This window comes from Somniosus microcephalus, chromosome 4 (genome assembly GCF_052327205.1).
Source record: "Somniosus microcephalus isolate GS21.2 chromosome 4, FLI_Smic_1.0, whole genome shotgun sequence".
Taxonomy (NCBI): Eukaryota; Metazoa; Chordata; class Chondrichthyes; order Squaliformes; family Somniosidae; genus Somniosus; species Somniosus microcephalus.
Genome location: NC_140990.1, coordinates 317238965 through 317262442, shown reverse-complemented (window position 1 = coordinate 317262442; position 23478 = coordinate 317238965). Strand labels below are relative to the sequence as shown.

At 47.7% G+C, this 23478-nt stretch overlaps 1 protein-coding gene across 3 annotated transcripts in view; it reads right to left on the bottom strand.

Annotated features, from left to right (window-relative positions):
- Positions 1 to 23478, bottom strand: part of cfap65 (cilia and flagella associated protein 65) — a 217141-nt gene that overhangs the window by 89286 nt on the left and 104377 nt on the right. For all 3 annotated transcript variants that reach the window (XM_085986795.1, XM_085986797.1, XM_085986796.1), the window contains exons 13-17: positions 15043 to 15288; positions 8804 to 9028; positions 4489 to 4647; positions 2157 to 2322; positions 563 to 691 (exon numbers count right to left, since the gene is read on the bottom strand). In XM_085986795.1, the coding sequence (XP_085842921.1) occupies positions 563 to 691; positions 2157 to 2322; positions 4489 to 4647; positions 8804 to 9028; positions 15043 to 15288 (925 nt within the window). The remainder of the gene's footprint in view (positions 1 to 562; positions 692 to 2156; positions 2323 to 4488; positions 4648 to 8803; positions 9029 to 15042; positions 15289 to 23478) is intronic.

Here is a 23478-nt window from a genome sequence, read left to right as displayed (position 1 = left end):
AGGCACTTTATAAATGCAAATTTGTTTTATTACTGTTTTTCTATTTCACACATCAGATATCCTTGACAGCTCTCATTAAGGATGCTAATTAAAGCCAAACTGGGGGCAATTTTGTGCTGTAGGCACTAGATTAAGTGGACCAAATGCATTCCGCACATGAACCTTACAGCCAAAGGACACAATAAAGTTTTATCCTTTCCAGACTGGATCAAATTTGGAGCAAAGTCCCCATAGAACATAAGAAATAGGAGCAGGAGTGGGCCACTCGGCCCCTCGAGCCTGCTCCACCATTCAATAAGATCATGGCTGATCTTCGACTTCAACTCCACTTTCCCGCCCAATCCCCATATCCCTTGATTCCCCTAGAGTCCAAAAATCTATCGATCTCTGTCTTGAATATACTCAACGACTGAGCATCCACAGCTCTCTGGGGTAGAGAATGCCAAAGATTCACCACCCTCTGAGTGAAGAAGTTTCTCCTCATTTCAGTCCTAAATGGCTGACCCCTTATGCCAGATGCGAAAGGCCAATGTCTAATCAACACATATAGAAAAGTACCCACCTTTAGCAGAGAGAATCTTGGAGCGAATTGTCCAGGTGTACCGAAGCCTTCGAACAGGCCGGACGATGAACCTGAAAAAGATTCTTGACCTCGCAGGTATTGTGCCGCGGTGGTATTCCAATTCAAAAGCTAAGGAGACATGCATTTCCAACAAAAAACAAATTATAACATACATGCACAAATGTAGATATTATAGACGAGTCTCAGTACAGCTAAACAGGGTATGGCATAGGAACAGGAGGAGGCCATTCAGCCCCTCGAGCCTGTTCCGTCATTCAGTTAGACCATGGTTGATCTGTAGTTTAAATCCATCTACTCGCCTTGGTTCCGTAACCCTTAATACCCTTGCCCAACAAAAATCTAACAATCTCACTTTTGAAATTTTCAATTGACCCCCAGCCTCAACAGCTTTCTGGAGGGGAGAGTTCCAGATTTCCACTCCCCTGTGTGTGAAGAACTGTTTGCTGACATCACCTCTGAATGGCCTAGCTCTAATTTTAAGGTTATGCCCCCTTGTTCTGGACTCCCCCCACCAGAAGAAATAGTTTCTCTCTCTCTACCCTATCAAATACTTTAATCATCTTAAACACCTCAATTAGATCACATATGGCAAATGTAGCATGCTCGGGAGGAACAGGGGACTTTGGAGCTATGGCTTCCAAAGCTCTCTACCATTGGGAGTTTCCTCGCCTCATATCTGGGTCCGTTGTAGACTAATTGATAGAGACTGATTGCGGTGATTAGTCAACAACTTCATTATCGTTGTTATCGTGCGACTACCAGGATGGTAGAAGGTGAGCTAGATGGACATCGGTCAATTTTCGTCTAGCAATTCCCATGTTCCTACATCATATAGAGTGGAGTGAATTTTTCTGTAATTTGTCATTCAAAGTAACCCACATCACGTGCCATGCCTTTTGAGTCGCAGGCGCTGCTGTGCCAGACTTGAGAAACGTGCCAATTCCTGCTTAATATAATGGCACCTTGCAGACATGTATGACAGACTTCCAGGAGTCCTGCTTTGGAACTGGCATAGCTGAGAATATCAATTTGCCCCATTTTTCCGGGAGGAAAGTGGGTATTTTACATGGAAAGATTCCCTCTTCCTACCGTGCACCACCGCGGATTAAAGTCAACTTTTTGTGTTCTATTCTATCTCAATCCAGCCCTAGCAGCTAAGGCTATATCCCTCTAGTCCCTGCCTAGGTAATGAATAATTTGCCTAATATAATGCACTCATACTTTCAGTTTTGCCACTAATTTTCTTTTGATGGCACTGTGACCATTGCCTGTCTTAACTTTCTTGCTTCTTCTCAGCGCCAAACACAACCATGGTATACACACTCCTCTTCATTGTGTTGAAATCCTGACTTCTCATACTGTCTTTTACTCTAGTTCATTCTTGCCCAGGATCTCTCAACTCCTTACCTCCCTCAATCTCTCCCCTTCCTCCTACTATCAACAGACATTTAGAACCAAAGTTTCCAGTCATCTCAATTTGTCAGTAGCAAAATGCTTCAGTGTAACCTTTCCAAGGCCTGTGGTTTTTTCCCCACAGGTTAGAATGACTACTATCTCACATCTTGGTACTTACCCATTGGATCTTTCACAACCTCATCAGGGTCACAGAGTCCAGTGATGTCCTGCTTGACACTGAGGGCAAAGTTTAAAGAGCATGGCTCATTGTTCAGCAGTACGAGGTCACCTGACGCAGTATTGCCAATCAGGACGTCTCCCAGGTGTATAAGTTCTCTCTCAGCCTAAAGGAGATGTTTAGCAGAGCGGCAACCATTACTGGTATAACTTGGAGCAGCATCAACTCATCGACATATCATTAAAAAATATGGTTAGGAAATATTGTTACAGGGGAATGGATGAAGACTTACTTACACCCCACCCATACACACATTAAAAAGCATTAAGAATATGCCCCACATATTTTGATAATCTAAGGCGAGCAAGGTTGAGTACAGAATATGCAAGTTGTTGAGTACAGGTGCAAGTTGTATCTCTGGTTGGGTATTACGTAGAATTTACAGCACAGAAACAGGCCATTCGGCCCAGCTGGTCCATGCCGGTGTTAATGCTCCACATGTGCCTCCTCCCACCCTACTTCATCTCATCCTATCAGCAAATCCTTCTATTCCTTTCTCCCTCAAAAAAAAGCTAGGCTGACACTCCAGTGCAGTGCTGAGGGAGTGCTGCACTGTCGGAGGTGCCGTCTTTCGGATGAGGCGTTAAACTGAGGCCCCATCTGCTCTCTCAGGTGGACGTAAACGATCCCACTATTTCGAAGAAGAGCAGGGGAGTTATCCCCGGTGTCCTGGCCAATATTTATCCCTCAACCAACATAACAAAAACAGATTACTGTATCTGGTCATTATCGCATTGCTGTTTGTGGGACCTTGCTGTGCGCGAATTGGCTGCCACGTTTCCCACATTACAACAGTGACTCCACTTCAAAAAGTACTTCATTGACTGTAAAGCACTTTGAGATGTTCGGTGGTCGTGAAAGGCGCGATATAAGTGCAAGTATTTCTTTCTTTCTCATGTGTTTATCTAGCTTTCCTTAAATGCATCTACCATTCACCTCAACCACGCCCTGTGGTAGCAAGTTCCACATTCTCACCACTCTCTGGGTAAATAGGTTTGTTGTAAATTCCCTATTGGATTTATTAGCTGCACAAAGTTGTTATGTATTTGGCCATCAACTCTTAAGAATTGTCTTAGAGGGAGCTAGGATGGTGCAGTTCGTTTGCATGCTGTCCTTTCATTTAGGATGCAGCCCAGATTGATAAAAAGAAAGAAAGACTTGCATTTATGTGCTCAAGTCTCTGGAGTGGGACTTGAACCCACAACCTGCTGATTCAGAGGCGAGTGTGCTATTCACTGAGCCACAACTTCCTCTCTCTGCTGGCTGTAAGAGTCCTATATGAATTGAGTTTGGACAGTTTCAACCCAATTCCCACAACTTGGCAATTTCATTCACAAAGACCAAAATCGCAGTTAGCGTACAAATTGGAAATTCACGCTGGTGGAGCGGAGATAGCTCTTCTGAAGTTGAGATCGAGGGTCACTGTGGCTACAGAGTAAATGGAGTTTTACTCTGTATCTAGAGGTGCTTATAATCTTTGCTTTCCGCCCTCTGCTACAGGTACTTCTAAGAAGGCTGAGAGATGACTTGATAGTGGTTTTTAAAATTATGAAGGGGTTCGACAAGGTAGACGTACAGAAGTTGTTTCCACTTGTGGGAAAGTCCAAAACTAAGGGACATAAATATAAGATAGTGACTAATAAATCCAATAAGGAATTCAGGAGAAACTTCTTTACCCAGAAAGTGGTGAGAATGTGGAATTCGCTACCACAGGGAGTGGTTAAGGTGAAAAGCAGAGATGCATTTAAGGGGAAGTTGGATAAACACATGAGCACAAAAAGAATAGAAGGTTATGCTGATAGGGTGAGGTGAAGTAGAGTGTGAGGAGGCTCGTGCTGAACATAAATACCGGCACGGACCCGTTGGGCCGAATGGCCTGTTTGTGTGCTGTAAATTCTACGTAATTCTACGTAAACTGGGTATGGAGGTGACAGTAAACTCAGGTAGTATCAACGGTTGCTGGGGTAACACTTGGAGAAAGGCCTATCAACACGTAATGCTTCACGTGGGTTCAATGTTGGATCGGTATGTGCGAGCTGGTATTGGCCAGATTGCTGTTCGAAGTTGCTTGCCTTGACACATGAAGAATGGTCTCTTGTACAAGATACCACAGACCCATCAGTGTCAATGGACCTGCTCCCTCCAACAAGAATCCCCGCTTTCAGGGGAACAAAGGAGGACATGAAGGAGGGATGCATGGTTACCATGACAAAACAAAACAAAAAAATGTGCATGAATAGGACTTATTACTCGCTCTCTCCTGCAGTCTCACCGTAATTCTGCCTTTTGATCCTTCACCGATAACCCTGAGGCTGAGGCGTATTTTCTTTCCTTGCTCTGCGCAGTGCGGACCTTTCACTCCCCACACGCAAATGTGTGGTTTCAGGAAATACTTCTGTTGTTCTTGCGGGTAGAAAGACCAAGTTTGTGCCTGCGAAGAGCACACAATGCATCACTGGTTAAACCTACAATAAATACACACAGGCTAAACGGAGACCGAGGAGACTTCGCTCCACCTTTGGCGCCCATGCATTCAGCTGCCTAGGCCCCAAGTTCTGGAATTCCCTCCATAAACCCCTCCACCTCTCTACTTCTCGCTCCTCCTTTAAGACCCTCCTTAAAGCCTATCGCTTGTCCTAATATCACCTTTTGTGGCTCGGTGTCAAAACATTTGTCTGATAACGCTCCTGTGAAGCCCTTTGGGACGTTCTTTTACGTTAAAGACACTGGCCCAGAAATTCGGGTCGGGGGCTTCCCACGGGTGTAAGCCCCCGACCTGCACTTACCTAGCGCGCCAGCCGTTGTGCTGTGAGCCCCCGTGGAATTCCGATCCTGGGCCTCCTCCAACTGCCGGCGCGCAGTGCTTGCGTATCCCAGGGCGCAGTTAGTTCGATGCGTCCCATGGGATCACGTGGGCCATGGCGAGCCAATCGGAGCAGGGAATGCTTCATTCATAAGTTTGACAGGAAGGGCTGTCAAACTTATAAATACTACGGGCCCCAAAACATCACTAAATCTTCAAATAAATTTTTTTTTTAATCACATTTTTTAAATAAACTATAAATTACATGAAATAACTATTTTAAACAATAATTTAAATTTTTGAAAAAAATAATTTTATTTTCTAACGGGGCTAAAAATAAACTTACCTTTCTTTAAAGTATTTAAAAATAATAAACCTGTGGAAAAAATGTTTTAATTTTAATTAATTCACCACTTACCTTGTAAAAAGCAGGCCTTGCGACTGCTTTTTATATGTCTAACTTCTGGAGACTTACCCTCCCGGGAAAACCTGCAAAAAAAACGTAAGTTCGATGCGCACGCGCAGCCTCTCCTGCGCACGCGTTCGACCTCTGAACCCCTTCTTTCAGGGGAACGGAAATGCCGGTTTCCCGTGCATGCGCAGTGCATGCAGGAAACCGGCACTTACATTGGGCTTACGGGTGAGTACCCAGCGTGTACTCACCTGTGGAGACCCGAATTTCTGGGCCACTGTATAAATGCAATTTGTTGCTGTTGGAAGGACTAACTAATCGTAAACATTGGCAGTGGAGCGATATGTCCTCCAACTGTGGGCACCTGTGACTGATTCTTGATGCAGTAACAATTCTGCCGAGTGCTGTTCCTAGTGCACTGGTTGACTGCTTAAAACAGTGCGCACAGGAATTTCACACGGGCATGTTAACGAGTGCACTAAAAACAGCACTCAGGAAAATTTCAATTCCAAAGACTGAAATTCATTTGGCAATAACGTACTCCTGCATAAGGCAGTAACACATCAAGAGGTTCAGGTAATACGAAAGCAAAATACTGCGGATGCTGGAAATCTGAACTAAAAACTGAAAATGCTGGAAATACTCAGCAGGTCAGGCAACATCTGTGCAGAAAGAAACAGAGTTAACGTTTCAGGTCGATAACCCTTCGTCAGAAGGTTCAGGTAAAACTGGCAGGAAAAATACCTGCACGGGAAGGAAAATCTACGGCAGGAATGCCTGCACTTTTTGTCTTCGTAGGCCGCAGTGCAGCTTTGGGGGCCACATTTAAATCCATGCTCTCAACAACCTACACGCATGTCCAGTAGCTGGTACCAATAGATTTAGTTGCTCTGATCATGGATTTATCCACTAATAGGGCTACATCAGCCCTTTCCAAACCCCCAGAGTTCAAACTAGCTAATCAGGATTGTAAAGGCAAAGGGCTGGATTTTCATTCAGAAGTTGGTTGGAGGCGGGACTACAACTTTCAGGGTTGTAGCCCCGCCTCCATCGAGATGCGGCCAATCCACGTGATTTTAACTTGATTGGCCTTGTTGAGCCCGCCCAGCGGGCTCAGCAGGCCAATTAAGGGCCACCCGGCAACAGGTGACATCACAGACTGAAATTTTATCTGTCAAGACGTTTTGACAGATGAAATATGAGTGTTTCACAGCTGTTTGAAGCTGTCAAACGACAGTCTTACTTCTAACCTGAGTCCTTCTCCACAGACTCAGTTAGAAATCTCTCCTGCACAGAAAGCTGCAGGCTGTCACTTTTGACAGATCGCAGCCATTCTGCTTTCTGTGCCGGTGAGATGAGGGACTCCCCGAACCTAAAGGAAGGAAGGCTGAAAAGGTAAGAAAATGTAATTTACACTTCTTTAATTACTTTAGACACACCAAACACACTTACCTTTGCACTCATGCACCCATCACTCACCTGAACACCGACATCTCGACCCCTCCAAGCCCTTCAACCCGACGGCCCGACTCCTCCAACTTGGCATGGTTTGGAGCTGTCGGGATTCCCACAGTTCAAGCTTAAAAATAGGAATTAGGCTAAAAACTGCCTGTTAACTACCTGTTAACAGGCAGTTAATTGGCACTAATCCCTTCCCGCCTCGGGTAGGCGTGTCCCAGTGCGGGGCGGGTACCCGCCTCCTTTGAAATTGGCATGGAGGCGGGATGGGGTCGGGACCTCGATTTCGGGAATTTAACCCCCCGCACGCCTCCAAACCCAACTCCACGGCACACTGAAAATCGAGCCCAAATAGTTTGCAATTGCTAGGGCTATGTGTGCTGGATTTCCAGGAGGGGGGTCACAGGCCAGATGTGGCCCATTGGCCATAGTTTGGGAACCCTTAGTCTATGGGAATCAAAGTGCTTCCTGTCACGGTTCAGGATTTCGACCATCATTCTACAGAACAGTTTTACTTTAATGTGTTGAAATTATAAAGCAAAATGTATTCACACATGTTTTTAAAAAGGCAGCTAGATAAAAGGTGGTTAATACGTTGAAGGAGGTTGTTTCCCCCAAAGACGAATCAATAAGCAATACATTAGCGTGTCTTGGCAATCGATAAACAACTCACACCCATTGTACTGGGAAGTCTCTGATCCCTTCTAGTTATGAAAAAGGGAATGTTCGTTATTTTGTATTATTATGGCACAGGTACGATGGGTTGAATGGCCTCCTTCTGTGCTGTGTCATTCTCTGATTCGCAAAGCTAAGTTCTACTGATTGAAATAAGCGAATCCGATCATAAAACCATTGTTCACTCACTGTGAAATAAACCAGCTTAAGATTTCACATCTAGCCTCGTCTTACCCGGTGAGTTCTTGATCCGCCTTCTAAGAGATTGAATAAGTGCGTGCACAAAGGACATGAGTATCCAGTGCAGATCACAAGAGGACAATATAGTTACACCCTTGGGTTACACTGGCATAAAGCTATATACCGAGTATATACAGACACATCCTTAAACATAAGACACTCAGACTGTTTACGGCAGCAACTAGTAGTGCCGTGCCTGAGAAAGTATCTGAGGCAAGACTGCAAGGGAATTGCATAAATACCTGAAGGGAAAAAATTTGCAGGGCTATGGGGAAAGAAGGGGTGAGTGGGTCTAGTTGGAAAGCTCTTTCAAAGAGCTGACACAGGCTGTATCATTCCATGATGTTATGGTTCTAATGATGACTTGCCACATCCGCTCACTTTGGTGACACTAGTAGTGGGGAGAGGGCCAGTACATCTGGAGTGACTCCGTTTGTTGCAGTCGAGGCCAGAACTTTGAACCAGCATGGGAGCAGATCCAGAGCTATTCGACCCTTGGAACCATGGGTAGAATGTGTAATGACCTCATGATTTTGTCTTCGATTCACCTTTGGCCCCAACATGTCTTGGCCAGTAGGATATGTGGGGGTGGGGGGGAGGGGCGATCTATAGGGCACCTTGCCCATATGGCCATTCTAGCTGTGGGAGCCTGGGTGTGTGGGCTGGTGGGCTATTCACTCATGGTGGGCATCATAGGCAAGGCAGATCCGGTCCTCATCTGACATCCAGGCACCCCCACATTTCAGGGAGAGTCAATGGGTAGCAATCGAGAGCGGAAAACCTGACTCATTTTTCCCCTCCCACGAGACCAAAAATACGGTGGCCAATTGGAGCACCACGAACCACTACCCCAGCAAGAGGACAGATAACTCAGTGCAGATTGGGGATCGTGCACGGGATGTTCCAAGCTGTATAGGTTAGTGCCTCAGCACACACTGCATTTACCCACCCTGCTCTTTTTTTGTTCGTTTAAACAGCAGAAATATATCTGGAACTCACCAGTGATTCGTTTGCCTGGATGATCCCAAAGGTTGGTTCGACAGACAGGACCTTGCAGTCAGTTGCTGATATCTTCCACTGAAAGTACAGCGGCATCCGCGACACGTTCTTAATGAGGTAGGAGCGCTCTGATAAGGTGCCTACACATGTCGGCTTAAAGTATAGGTACCCATTTCCATCCAGAGTCATTAGCGGCTTTTCTACAGAGGAGTAAACCTTCATCTCCTAAAAAAACAAAAAAAGAGTAGGGTGAGCATCATGTTCCTCTCTGTGCCAAACAAAGGTCCTTCATAACTGAGTGTCAGCTGAGCCCAGCAATAGCATTTTAGCCTCCATGTCAAAAGGTTGTGTGCTCAAGCCCTACTCCAGAGACTTGAGCACACAATCTGGGCCGACACTTCATGCCATGCTGAAGGAGTGCTGCATTGACAGAGGTGCAATGTCTTTTGGATGAGGCTATAAAACCCGGGGAAGGCAATGATCCGGCAGCCCTTTTACACTGCAAGAAATGCTTCCAGCAGAACAGGTTGTGTAATGTGCTGGAGCTCCCAATGCTCGATTTGCACCCCATGGCGGTATCAACAGACAAACAATTGCGCAATCTTGCACGCGTGGCGTTTGGTGCTTTGGAACCCAATCACGTTTGTAAGTCGCATGCAAGGAATCGAAGGTTGTGCATTCGTCCAAATGGAAATAAAAATGGGGAAAGATGCAAAACAGGCTGCCGATTCGCTATCTAACGTCTTACACTGTCGCACAAAAATCAGAATTACCCCCCCAGGAGTTTTGTGCATTATCTTGGCCAACACTGCAGTGCAGTACTGAGGGGGTGCTGCACTATCAGATGAGATAATGTACAAAACTCCTGGGGGGTCATTTTGATTTTGTGCGAAAGTGTAATACGTTAGATGAGTCGTTAAACCACCCCTCCACTGTTCTGATTTGTCAGGGTGCTCGTTCGAAATCCAGTACTGAATGAGCAGAAATTTCCTCCAACTACATAGTGGGAAGACCGAAGCCATTGTCTTCGGTCCCTGCCACAAACTCCATTCCCTAGGCACTGACTCCATCCCTCTCCCTGGTCATTGTCTAAGGCTGAACTAGACCGTTCGTCGTTCTAGTTGACCCCAAGATGAGCCTTCGACCATATATCCGCTCCATCATCAAGACCGCCTACTTCCACCTCCGCGGCATCGCCCGACACCACCCCACCTCAGCTCATCTGCTGCTGAAACTCTCAATCATGCCTTTGTTACCTCTAGACTTGACTGTTCCAATGATCTCCTGACTGTCTTCCCATCTTCCACCCTACATAAACATGAATTCATCCAAACCTCTGCAGCCCGTATCCTAAATCCCATTCACCCATCACCCCTGTGCTCGCTGACCTACATTTGCTCCCAGTCCAGCAATGCCTTGATTTAAAAAACATTTTTCTTTCTCATCCTTGTTTTCAAATCCCTCCGTATCTCTGTAACCTCCTCCAGACCTACAACCCTCCGTATCTCTGTACCCTCCGAGATCTTTGTGCTCTTCCAATTCCGGCCTCTTGCACATCCCTGATTTTAACGGCACCACCATTGGTGGCCGAGCCTTCAGCTGTCTGGGCCCTAGGCTCTGGAATTCCCTCCCTAAGTCTCTTCACCTCTTTACCTCCTTCTCCTCATTTAAGATGCTCCTTAAAACTTACTTCTTTGACCAAGTTTTTGGTCACCTGTCCTAATATCTCCTTTATAGGCTCGGTGTCAAATGTTGTTTTATATCGCTCCTGTGAAGCGCCTTGGAACATTTTACTATGTTAAAGGCGCTGTATAAATGCAAGTTGTTGTGGTTGTATAGGTGGGTGTAAAAGATCCCATGGCACCATTCGAAGAAGAGCAGGGGGGTTCTCCAGGTGTACTGGTCAACATTTGTCCCTCAACCAACCACCACCAAAAGAGACTGGCCATTTTTCTCACTGCTGTTTGTGGGACCTTGCTGTGTGCAAATTGGCTGCCGTGCTTGCCTACAAAACAAATGCTACACTTCAAAAGCAGTTGTGATGTCCTGAGGTGTGAATGATGCTATATAATTGAAACTTCTTTCATTCTTTGCAATGCTTACATCCCTGCATTTTCCAACAGGGGAGTTTTGAAAAGGGGAGTTATCCTCCGTTTCCTGGCCAATATTTATCCCTCAACCAACATCACTAAAAGAGGTGCTCTAGTTATTATCACATTGCTGTTTGTGGGAGCTTGCTGTGTGCAAAGTGACTGCTGCGTTTCCTACATTACAACAGTGACTACACTTCAAAAAGTACTTGTTTGGCAGTAAAGCGCTTTGGCACTTCCTGAGGTCGTGAAAGGGGCTAAGTAACTGCAAAAAAGCAAAACACTGCGAATGCTGGACATCTGAAAGAAAAAGAGAAAATGCTGGAAACACTCAGCAGGTCAGGCAGCATCTGTGGAGAGAGAAACAGAGTTAATGTTTCAGGTTGGTGACCTTTTTCATCAAAACAGGAAAAAGTTAGAGATGTAACAGTTTTTAAGCAAGTGCAGAGGCAGGGAAATGGGGGTTGGGGGATGTGAGGGGAGGAAGGAACAAAATGGAGAGGTCTGTGATGGGGTGGAAGGCAGGAGAGATGGAATGACAAAAGGGATGGTGTATATAAATGCAAGTTCTTTCTTCTTTAACAGCCGGTTTCATTGTTTGCAGCAAATCTGGGCCGGGAGTTTCCTCCCGGCTGCTTATTTCCCTCTGCCATAACTTCACCAGAGGTGCAGCAGGAACCCTCGGTCCGGAGAGGTTACGGCCCCGATGATTATATTTTTTAAAAATAGTCATTGATCATCGAGGAAATTCTGGGAGATGATGTCATCTTCCAGGCACTCCCGGCCAGCCTCCCACATTCTACCCTCCATAAACCAAAACACAGCTGTCCGTGTCCTAACTCGCACCAAGTCCCGTTCACCCATCAGAAGGGTCAATAACCAGGGGGCATAGATTTAAAGTAATCGGTCGGAGGTTTAGAGGGGATTTGAGGAGAAATTTTTCCACCCAGAGAGAGTGGTGGGGGATCTGGAACTCACTGCCTGAAAGGGTGGTAGAGGCAGAAATACGCAACGCATTTAGAAAGTACTTGGATATGCACTTGAAGTACTGTAACCTACAGGGCTACGGGCCAAGAGATGGAAAGTGGGATTAGGGTGGATAGCTCTTTGTCGGCTGGCACGGACAAGATGGGCCAAATGGCCTCCTTCTGTGCTGTAAATTTCTATGATTCTTTGCTCGCTGACCTACATTGGTTCCCGGTTAAGCACGCCTCGATTTTAAAAGTCTCATCCTTGTTTTCAAATCCCTCTATGGCTTCGCCTCCCTCCCTATCTCTGTAATCTCCTTCAGCCCCACAACCCCCAGAGATATCTGCGCTTCTCTAATTCTGCCCTCTTGAGCATCCCTGATTATAATCGCACAACTATTAGCGGCCGTGCCTTCAGCTGTCTGGGCCCTAAGCTGCTCTGGAATTCCCTCCCTAAACCTCTCCGTCTCTCTTTCTTCCTTTAAGACACTCCTTAAAACCTACCTCATTGGCCAAGCTTTTGGTTATCTGCCCTAATATCTCCTTATGTGGCTTGGTGTTAAACTTTGTTTGATAATCGCTCCTGTGAAGCGTGTTGGGTGTTTTACTACATTAAAGGCGCTATATAAATGCAAGTTATTTTTATTGTTGTTCTGCCTCTTTCGGTGATATCCACAGAGGAATTTCTGGCAGAATTTGCAAGCCCGTAAAAAAGGGGCAGAAACCCAGAGCGACTCAAATGACTCACCCCCCACCTCCCACCCTCCTAGGGTTTTGGTTCTTTTGAAAAGGTGAAAACAGCCCAATTATTCAACCAGCGATATAAAAAGTGATAGGGAAAGAACGAAAGAGGGGAAATTTAGCATGAAAGTGAATGAAGAAAGTTAGAAAAAAAAGAAAAGAAACTGAAATTAGATAGAAAAATAACAGCAAGTGAGAATAGGAAAGTGGAAAGAAACTACCGTGTTTTAGAGAGCCACAAGACTCGAAGACGGAGAGTGGGGATTCACGGTAAAGGGCAAATTCTGGGATGGATGTCAGAAAATTCTTAATAAGCAGTAATCAACGTGTCAAATAGACTACCGAGTGGGGTAGTGGAGGCAAAAGAATTGTGCAGGAGATAGTTAGACTGTGACAAGAGGGTTCTCTCAATGGATAAGACAAAATAGGCTGAATGCCCTACCTCACCTGTATCGTCAGAGCTTGTCTTGTGACCATGGAGCGGTGATTTTACACCCAGATCGCAATTAGCAACGCCTAGTGTTGCCCTGCCTCATGCATCTGCCCCACACCCCCACCTTCCCAGAACAAACCAACACACTTCCATTCATCTCTACCCCCTCCCACAACCCCCGCACCCCTCTCCCCATCACAACTGGAACTCTCTCCGCCCATTGTAGCCCTGGGGTGGGTTTTCAACTTGACACCTGAACATAAAACTGGTGTTACAGATCGGCCGCCTGTTATCAAAACTACCCCGTTTCCAATCTCCATGAGTTCAGTGGCCGAGCCGCAATGCCATGTTCACAGTGTTCAGCGCCATTTGCAACTCCTCAGATAATGAAGCAGTCCATGCCCGCATGCAACAAGACCTGGATGACGTTCAGGCTTGGGCTGATAAGTGGCAGGTAACATTCGCGCCACAGAAGCACCAGGCAATGACTATCTCCAACAAGCGAGAGTCTAACCACCTCCCCTTGACATTCAACGATATTACCATCTCCGAATCCCCCACCATCAACATCCTGGGGGTCACCATTGACCAGAAACTTAACTGGGCCAGCCACATAAATAATGTGGCAACAAGAGCAGGTCAGAGGCTGGGTATTCTGTGGCGAGTCTCACCTCCTGACCCCCCAATGTCTTTCCACCATCTACAAGGCACAAGTAAGGAGTGTGATGGAATACTCTCCACTTGCCTGGATGAGTGCAGCTCCAACAACACTCAAGAAGCTCAACACCATCCAGGACAAAGCAGCCCGCTTGATTGGCACCCCATCCACCACCTTAAACATTCACTCCCTCCACCACCAGCGTACCGTGGCTGCAGTGTGTACCATCTAAAAGATGCATTGCAGCAACTCGCCAAGGCTTCTTCGGCAGCACCTCCCAAACCCACGACCTCTACCACCTAGAAGGACAAGGGCAGCAGGTGCATGGGAACATCACCAACTCCATGTTCCCCTCCAAGTCACACACCATCTTGACTTAGAAGTATATCGCCGTTCCTTCATCGTCGCTGGGTCAAAATCCTGGAACTCCCTCCTGAACAGCACAGTGGGAGTACCTTCATCACATGGACTACAGCGGTTCAAGAAGGTGGCTCACCACCACCTTTTCAAGGGCAAATAGGGGTGGGCAATAAATGCTGGCCTTGCCAGCGACGCCCAGATCCCATAAACGAATTTTAAAAAAACCTGGATGATAAGTTGAATATCTACTCCCCGGCTGTTCCCTGTCTATCTCTCATCCCCCTCCCTCCATTACAACTCTTTCAATCCCAACCCTAATGCCCAAACTCCTTTCTCCCTTCCCAATCATGACCCCACCCAGTCTCTTTCTCCTTCATCCAGAAGCTGGTTTATCAATCATGGAAAGAATAAGAACATAAGACAGCCCAGACTGAGAAGAGTCTTGAATATACTCAACGGCTCAGCATCCACAGCCTTCTGGGGTAAAGAATTCCAAAGATTCACAACCCTCAGAGTGAAGAAATTTCTCCTCATCTCAGTCCTAAATGGCTGACCCCTTATCCTGACCCCTTCACCTGACGAAGGAGCAGTGCTCCGAAAGCTTGTGATTTCAAATAAAGCTGTTGGACTATAACCTGGTGTTGTGTGACTTCTTACATTTGTCCACCCCAGTCCAACTCCGGCATCTCCACACCATGGCCCTTATCCTGAGACTGTGACCCCGTGTTCTAGACGCTCCAGCCAGGGAAAACGCATCTACCCTCTCAAACCCTCTGAGAATTTTATACTTTTCAATGAGATTCTTCTAAACTCCAGAGAATATCAGTCCATTCTGCTCAATCTCTCCTCAAAGGACAACCCTCTCACCCCAGGAATTAATCTAGTGAACCTTCGTTGCACCCACTTCTAAGGCAAGTATATCCTTTCTTAGGTAAGGAAACCAAAACTGTACACATACTCCAAATCTAAGTAAGATTTCTTGTTGGCACCTGATTGAACTTCTCTGAGGCGTTCAGACGTAGCAGCAGCGTGTGTTTGGTAAGGCTCTCGTTCTGCGGGATTGCTCTCAATGACAATATCTGATGAGCGTGCGGGAGCATGAAACCCATGGTCGGTTTGATTCTGATGGCGCTTTCACGCTGCGAATCCAGGGAAAAGGTGATGAGCGTGTTCCCTGTATTCTTGAGCAGCAGGGTCCTGTACGTCGTACCTTTCTCATTCACCGCTGGCAACACCTGGAAGAAGCAAATTGAAATGGATTAGAAATCACGAGCACATTACAAATCATAAAATATTTGTGCATCATTTATTTAACTAGCAGTGTGCTAACTTCATTAGCAGAGCTCCAGCATTGTGACGTTAAACTGGTCACGCAAAGTAGCTTGTCAATAGTATTGCACATTTATGTGGTGCCTTTCACATAACAAACTTCCCAAGTTAGGGTATGGTTGCTTAGTGGTTATGGTAGTGGACTAGTAAACCTAAGGCCTGGACTAATAATCCAGAGAACGTGAGTTCAAATCCCACCGTGGACAGTTTGAGTAATTGGAATTCAGTAAAAGCGACCATGAAGCTGTCAGATTATCGTAAAAACTCAACCGGTTCACTAATGTCCTTTAGAGAAGGAAATCTGCCATCCTTACCCGGTCTGGTCCAGTCCCACACCAACGTGGTTGACTCTTAACTCCCCTCTGAAGTGGCCTAGCGAGCCACCCAGTTATATCAAACCGCTTCCAGCATTTCAAGAAGGCGGCCCACCACCACCTTCTCAGGGAAACCAGGGATGGAGAATAAATGCTGGCCTTACCAGCAACGCCTACATCCCCGAGAATGAATTTTAAAATAAAGTTGCTTCCAGGGAGACCAATGAACACCAAGCAAGAAGTAAGAGAGACATTAGGGGAGGTGGCCAAAGGCACAGTCAATATAAGTACGATAGCAAAATACTGCGGATGCTGGAAATCCGAAATAACAACAGAAAATGCTGGAAAAACTTAGCAGGCCAGGCAACATCCGTGGAGAGAGAAACAGAGTCAAAGTTTCAGGTCGAAACCCTTCGTCAGGACTGAAAAAACACAGGAAATGAAACAGATTAAAAGGCCAGTTTGGGGGCTGGGAAATGGGGATGAGAGAACAAGAGAGAAGTGAAGAGACATTAAGAGGTATTCAAAACCAGACGAGATGGTGATCGGACTAGTGGAGAGACAAAAGACGGCTCTAGATTAGGTGTGAAATGCGCTGGCAGAATGAGAGACAGCTGCCATGTGGGGGAGAAAAAAAGGGGGAAGGGCCAAAACAAAGGTGTGGATAAAAAAGATGTGTAAAAATGTAATAGGGGCCGAGGTTATGATCTGAAATTGTTGAACTCGATATTGAGTCCGGAAGGCTGTAAAGTGCCTAATCGGAAGATGAGGTGCTGTTCCTTGAGCTTACACTGAGTTTCCGTGGAACAATGCAAGAGCCCGAGGACGGTGAGGTCTGAGTCAATATAAGTACATTGAGAAAGGCCATTTGAAGGAAGAGAGAAAAGCAGTGAGGCAGAAGGATTCCGGGAGAAACTTCCAGAGTGCGGGAACGTGATGCCGTACAAGCATAGGATTAGGTTAGACGTCAGGAGGCCTTTTCTTTACGGAGAGGGTTCTCGACACTTGCAACAAGTTACCAGATCACGCGGTGAGTGTGGATTCGCTGCAACAGTTCAAAAAGGAACTGGACGGGTTCTTTGCAGTGTTTAAGATCACTGCGTACAGAAGGTAGGTGGGACGTTGGGTATGTACTTCATGGTCACTGTGATCTCCGGGAACTCGTTTTCATTTCCTTCGGGAGATTGGAGAGGAATTTCCCAGATTTTCTTCCCCCTGAATTGGCCTAGGGTTTTTTTTAAATCTGGTTTTCCGACTCTCCCAAGTGGGAGGGTACCCTGGGAGCAATTGAGCATCATGCCTGTTTGTGGCAGGCTTAATGGGCCAACGGTCTTTTCCTGACTTTTTTTTTATGTCTGTTCGTGTGATGGCTGAACTGGTGTGGGGGTGCAACAAAGGTTCACTATATTGATTTCTGGGATGAGAGGTTTGTCCTATGAGGAGAGATTGAGTGGAATGGGCCTATATAAAATCCGTATAAAATTCTTGAGGGCTTAACAGGGTAGATGCTGAGAGGCAGTTTCCCTGGCTGGAGAGTCTAGAACTTGGGGGATAAGGGGTCGTCCATTTACCACTGAGGTGAGAAATTTCTTCACTCAGAGGGTTGTGAATCTTTGGAATTCTCTACCTCAGAGGGCTGTGGATGCTCAGTCGTTGAGTATATTCAAGACTTTTCTCATTCTGGGCTGTCTTATGTTCTTACGCTTTTCCATGATCGATGAACCAGACTGAGATCGATAGATTTCTGGTAAATCAAGGGATATGGGGATAGTGCGGGAAAAGTGGAGTTAAGGTCGATGATCAGCCATGATCTTATTGAATGGCGGAGCAGGCTCGAGAGGCCGTATGGCCTACTCCCGCTCCTATTTCTTATGTTCATACCCCACGAGTGACCACAGGAGTAGCAGGCCCCAAGATCTTGAAGACCAAGCAGGTTGAAAGACTTGAAGACATCACAGGCTTTTATGTACCTAATGTTTACATTACAACAGTGACTGCACTTCAAAAGTACTTCATTGGCTGTAAAGCGCTTTGGGGCATCCTGAGGTCGTGAAAGACACTGTAGAAATGCAAGTTCTTTCTTTACTGGGTAGTGTAACCTGACTGAAGTCTTTGATTGTCTGAAACCAATTATTTTTTCCCCCACCAGCTCTTTTCGCAACTTATTGGTGGAGCAATTTTCACCACTAAGCAAAGGAGAGCACCAGACACTCCCTTCCCCGTGTGAGACATTATCATCACCCTGTGGCGACACGCCACCACTGGACATAATCCGCTCACGGCGGCACGGACAGTCTAAGCAGAAGCCCCCAGCCGGGGGCCCTTTCCTCCAGCAACTTGTTTCCCGCAGGGACAGGCTGCCGGGAGCACTTCCTGTCTGGGAAGTATTTAAGTGGATGCGCGGGCTTTTCTAGTTCCTGTTTGCCATGTGGTTAGAATAAAACAGTTGTGTTTTCAATAGCTCTGGTCTCGACTCCCACGTTTGCCGCGGTATCTCAACACTGGTGACCCCGACGCTCAGGACGAATCCTAAGCTAGCATGGCGGATACAAACGCAGTCACGGTTAAATTACCAGACTTTTGGGAGAACCTCGCCGAAGCCTGGTTCGTTCAAGCTGAGTCCAGATTCCGGCTGAAAGGCATTACAGTCGACGCCACGAAGTACGACTACCTCGTCGCCTCGCTCACCTACGCTACAGTCCCCAAGGTTTGGGCAGCGCTGCAGGATCCACCAACGGATGGCAAGTACGAACATCTGAAGGCTGCGCTACTTAAAAAATTTCAAACGTCCTCTTACCAGCGCCACTGCCAACTCCTGGACCTCCCCGGCCTTGGTGACACTTCACCATCAGACCTGCTCTCCCACATGCTGTCCCTCTCAGACGACATTCTCGTGGCCAGCTCCTCCAAACAGGAACACCTCGAACACCTTCGCATCCTGTTCGGGCGCCTAGCCCAACACGGGCTCATCCTCAGCCCGGCGAAGTGCCAATTCGGCCTCACCGAGATCGATTTTCTCGGTCACCACATCACCCCTGCTGGGGCCGTCCCCCTGCCCAACAAGGTGCAGGCCGTCCAGCAATTTCCCCACCCCACAACCATCAAGGGCCTCCAAGAGTTCCTCGGGATGGTGAACTTCTACAACAGGTTCATCCCCAGAGCTGCAGCCCTCATGAAGCCCCTATACGACTCCCTCCGAGGAAAATCCGGCAAGATGGACGTAGCCTGGACCACTGACACGGCAGCCGCCTTCGACGCCACCAAAAACGCGCTCGCCGACGCCACTCTGCTCGCGCACCCGAAGGCCGATGCTCGGGTCGCGCTCACCACAGACGCCTCCGACCACGCGGTCGGGGCCGTGTTCGAGCAGTGGGTCAATGGCGCATGGCAGCCACTTGCCTTCTACAGCCGCCAACTGCGCCCCCCGGAGGTCAAATACTCCACTTTCGACCGCGAGCTTCTCGCGCTCCACCTGTCGGTCCGCCATTTCAGGTTCCTCCTGGAAGGCCGCCACTTCACCGCGTATGTGGACCACAAGCCACTCACGTACGCGATGGCCAAGCACACCGAACCCTGGTCCGCTAGGCAGCAACGCCAGCTCGCGGCCGTGTCCGAGTTTACTACGGACATCCAGCACGTCTCCGGTAGAGACAACGTGGTCGCCGACTGCCTTTCCCGTCCCGCCGTCTGTGCGAATCACCTCGCGGTCGACTACGCACAACTAGCAGCGGCCCAGCTCACAGACCCAGACCTCCTCTCGGCAGCTACCAGCCTGCCAGGGCTACGCCTAGCCAAGGTCGCGCACGGGCCCGAAGCCACGGCAGTCACTTGCGACGTCTCACTCGGCCAACCCAGGCCGGTCGTCCCTGAGACCTGGCGCCGCCGCGTTTTCGACGCGCTCCACGGGCTCTCTCACCCGGGTTCCCGCGCATCCGTCAAACTCCTCTCCAAGCGCTTCGTCTGGCGCGGCCTCAGCAGAGATGTTCGTACTTGGGCCACCTCCTGCCTCGCCTGCCAACGGGCTAAGGTACAGCTGCACACCAAAGCACCCCTGGGAGACTTCGAGGTACCCAGCCGCCGCTTCGACCACGTACACGTCGACATCGTTGGTCCCCTGCCGCCATCGCAAGGCCAAACTTATCTCCTCACGATGGTCGACCGCTACACACGCTGGCCTGAGGCAGTGTCGCTGACCTCCACCACCACAGCCGACATCGCCAGGGCATTCGTTAACACCTGGGTTGCGAGGTTCGGCGTACTGGCCGACATAACCTCCGACAGAGGCGCCCAGTTCACCTCCGAACTCTGGACGGCCACAGCACGCAACCTCGGGGTGACGCTCCACCGCACCACGGCGTACCACCCGCAGGCCAACGGGCTTTGTGAACGCTTCCACAGGTCACTCAAGGCCTCACTCCGCGCCGGCCTGCAGGACAGTACCTGGACTGACCGCCTACCGTGGGTGCTACTCGGCCTACGCACCGCGGCCAAGGAAGACCTCCAGTCCTCGGCAGCGGAGTTAGTCTACGGACAACCGCTGCGCGTCCCAGGTGAATTCCTCCCGGAGCCTAACAAGCCTTGGTCGGCCGAACAGCAGCGGCTCAACTCTTTCTCTTCCGCTCAGCAGTTCGCCCCACTTCCGGTCAACCGACACGGCGAACTCGCACCTCACGTCCCGCCAAATTTACAGCAGGCGCGCTTCGTCTTCGTGCGACACGACGCACACCGCGGGCCCCTGCGACCCCCGTACGACGGACCGTACGAGGTACTACAAACCGGGGACAAGGTCTTCAAGCTGCGACTCGGCGACAGGGTCGACACAGTCTCCATCGACCGGCTGAAACCAGCACACACAGAACCAGGGGAACAGGTCCCCGTGGCCCAGCCTCCAACTAGAGGCCGTCCCCCCGGCAAGCCAGCACAGCCGGCGGCGAACCGCCCGACCCAACCAACTAGACCGGCGACCACTCAGAGCCGCTGCGGCAGAACCATTAGACCACCGTCACGACTTGTCCACTCCTCCTAAGCGGATTCTGGGGGGAGCTCTGTGGCGACACGCCACCACTGGACATAATCCGCTCACGGCGGCACGGACAGTCTAAGCAGAAGCCCCCAGCCGGGGGCCCTTTCCTCCAGCAACTTGTTTCCCGCAGGGACAGGCTGCCGGGAGCACTTCCTGTCTGGGAAGTATTTAAGTGGATGCGCGGGCTTTTCTAGTTCCTGTTTGCCATGTGGTTAGAATAAAACAGTTGTGTTTTCAATAGCTCTGGTCTCGACTCCCACGTTTGCCGCGGTATCTCAACAACCCAAACATTACCAAATAAAGCGGTGGAGCCAGAGACCGGCTCCTGACCTAATAAAAAAAAAGGCGCCTGCAATTCTAGGGCCAGGGAAAATCGAACAATGTCTGGCAGGAAAAGACCCTCTGGTCCATCTAGCCTGTCTCACACAATTGCGATGCCTTGTGCGTCACGCTATATATACTTCCTCCCACCCCACCATGTCATCGCCTGGGAGAGGCAAAAAATCAGATTAAAAACCCAGGTCGATTTGGGGGAAAAAATCTGAGAGATTCCTCTCCGACTTCAAAACTAGTCCAGGAGATCACTCTGGCCCCAATAAATCCCTGCAGTACTGACCTCTTGTACGAGGTGATCTCCACCCCAGCCACAAACAGGTCCAGCTCTCGCTTGAAGGATTCAATTCAGCAAATCAGCATCTACCCGCACCAGACGGCAGCCTGTTCCAGAGGTCCGCTGTTCTCTGGGAGAAGAATCACCACCTGGCGTCCAACCTAGTCCTGGTCTCATACAACTTAACTTAGCTTATTTAGTTGGAACAAACTGTCTACTCGAACACAATCTATTCCCTTCATCATCTGATAAACCACAATCAAAGCACCCCCAAGTCTACGCTTCTCTGAGGAAGTTTGATAAAGTGGCACAATCCCGGGGGGCAGGGGGGGACTGCAATTTGGGGCAGGGCCCAGATACACCAGGTTTCCAGCCCACTTTACTTTTGCAGGAGGCATGGATGCTTCATAAACCTGTTCCCTTTATGTCCCGTGCTGCCTGTGGGGTCATATCTGTCAACCTTCCTGGCAATTACTCCCAGTTCTCCCCTGATAGATTAAGTGGAACTCACACCTTCCTAGAGCAGGTACAGTTTTGTGCTTCTTGAAGGCCCCAACAATAAAGAGATCAATCACCTAAAGTCTGCCCTAGATATTCCCTACATTATGGAAACTAAGGATATATGCTATTTTTTTGGACCATTCAGTCTAGACCCAATCAGGGCCTTGGGTGCCCCCTGCCGGAGGGGCGGATCACCAGGATTTGGGACAGGGTCAACATAGAATCATAGAATCTTACAGCAGAGGAGGCCATTCAGACCATTGTGCCTGTGCCGGCTCTTTGAAAGAGCTACCCAATTAGTCCCACTCCCCCTGCTCTTTCCCCAGAGCCCAGCAAGTTTTCCCTTTCAAGTATTTATCCAATTCCCTTTTGAAAGTTACCATTGAATCTGCTTCCACCACTGTTTCAAAAAGTGCATTCCAGATCACAACAACTCGCTGCGTAAAAAAAATTCTCTTTATCTCCCCTCTGGTTCTTTTGCCAATTATCTTAAATCTGTGTCCTCTGGTTACCAACCCTCCTGCCAGTGGAAACAGTTTCTCCTTATTTACTCTATCAAAACCGCTTCATAATTTTGAACACCTCTATTAAATCTCCCCTTAACTTTCTCTGCTCCAAGGAGAACAATCCAAATTGCATTTAAGGGGAAGCTAGATAAGTACATGAGGGAGAAAGGAATAGAAGGATATGCTGATAGGGTTAGGTGAAGTAGAGTGTGAGGGAATATGCCATATTTCAAAAAGATACACCATAATATGAACAGAATACTGATATTATTAATACATGATATACTGGGTTTAAAAGTCTGGAAAGCCTCGGAGACACAGGCTGTAAACAGAGAACAGGCTTCTGAGATAAAGATCAGTTGTTAAACAAAGTTGTAAAAAACCTAACAAGCTTTGAAATGGGAATTAGTTAAATATACTAAAACAATTACCCCATTGAAATGGCAGTTTGGCGCTCCCAAAAGATCTACGGTTTCCAACCAACACAATGAGAAGGCCCAGTTTAAAGTGTTAAGAACTAACACGTAAAACAGAAACACAAACATTAAAAGAGGCATGTGCCTTTGAAAAGATGACATCAAGTAAAAGAAACTCCTGCTGGTCAAATAGTTTTTATGTTAAACTTGGAAGACAGGAAACACGATTAAATATGCAACCAATTGAGATAGCTAGAAATGCATGAAACACTCTGTCTTTAATTTAGACATAGTAAATATGATACCAACAAGAACACTTTGACGATATGACTTCAATAGAGAAACCAAGCAATTACATTGTGTTTGTATTGAACTTGGAGCAGCACGGAGTCACAATGTCTGCTAAAAACCAGTAAAGCCAATATTAAGAATTGAATGAAAGCATTTTGTAAGAATGACATCAAATAAAGACTACTGTTATATTGTTTTTATGATGGTTTTTGAAACACCTAAAGATAGAGACATAATTATGCATGCAATAGTTGAATTGACAGTAAGAGAGAAAGCATTCGAAAGAGGTATCAATAAAGACAATTAGCTGACATCAGCAGTGAACTTCAAAGAAGAAACCACTGCCAAAAGGGTATAAAAATAAGAGCTTTTCAAACAGAAAGTCAGAACTCGCTGAACGGGCAAAGCGTTTCTCAACTCTTCAGAGGCAGCTCT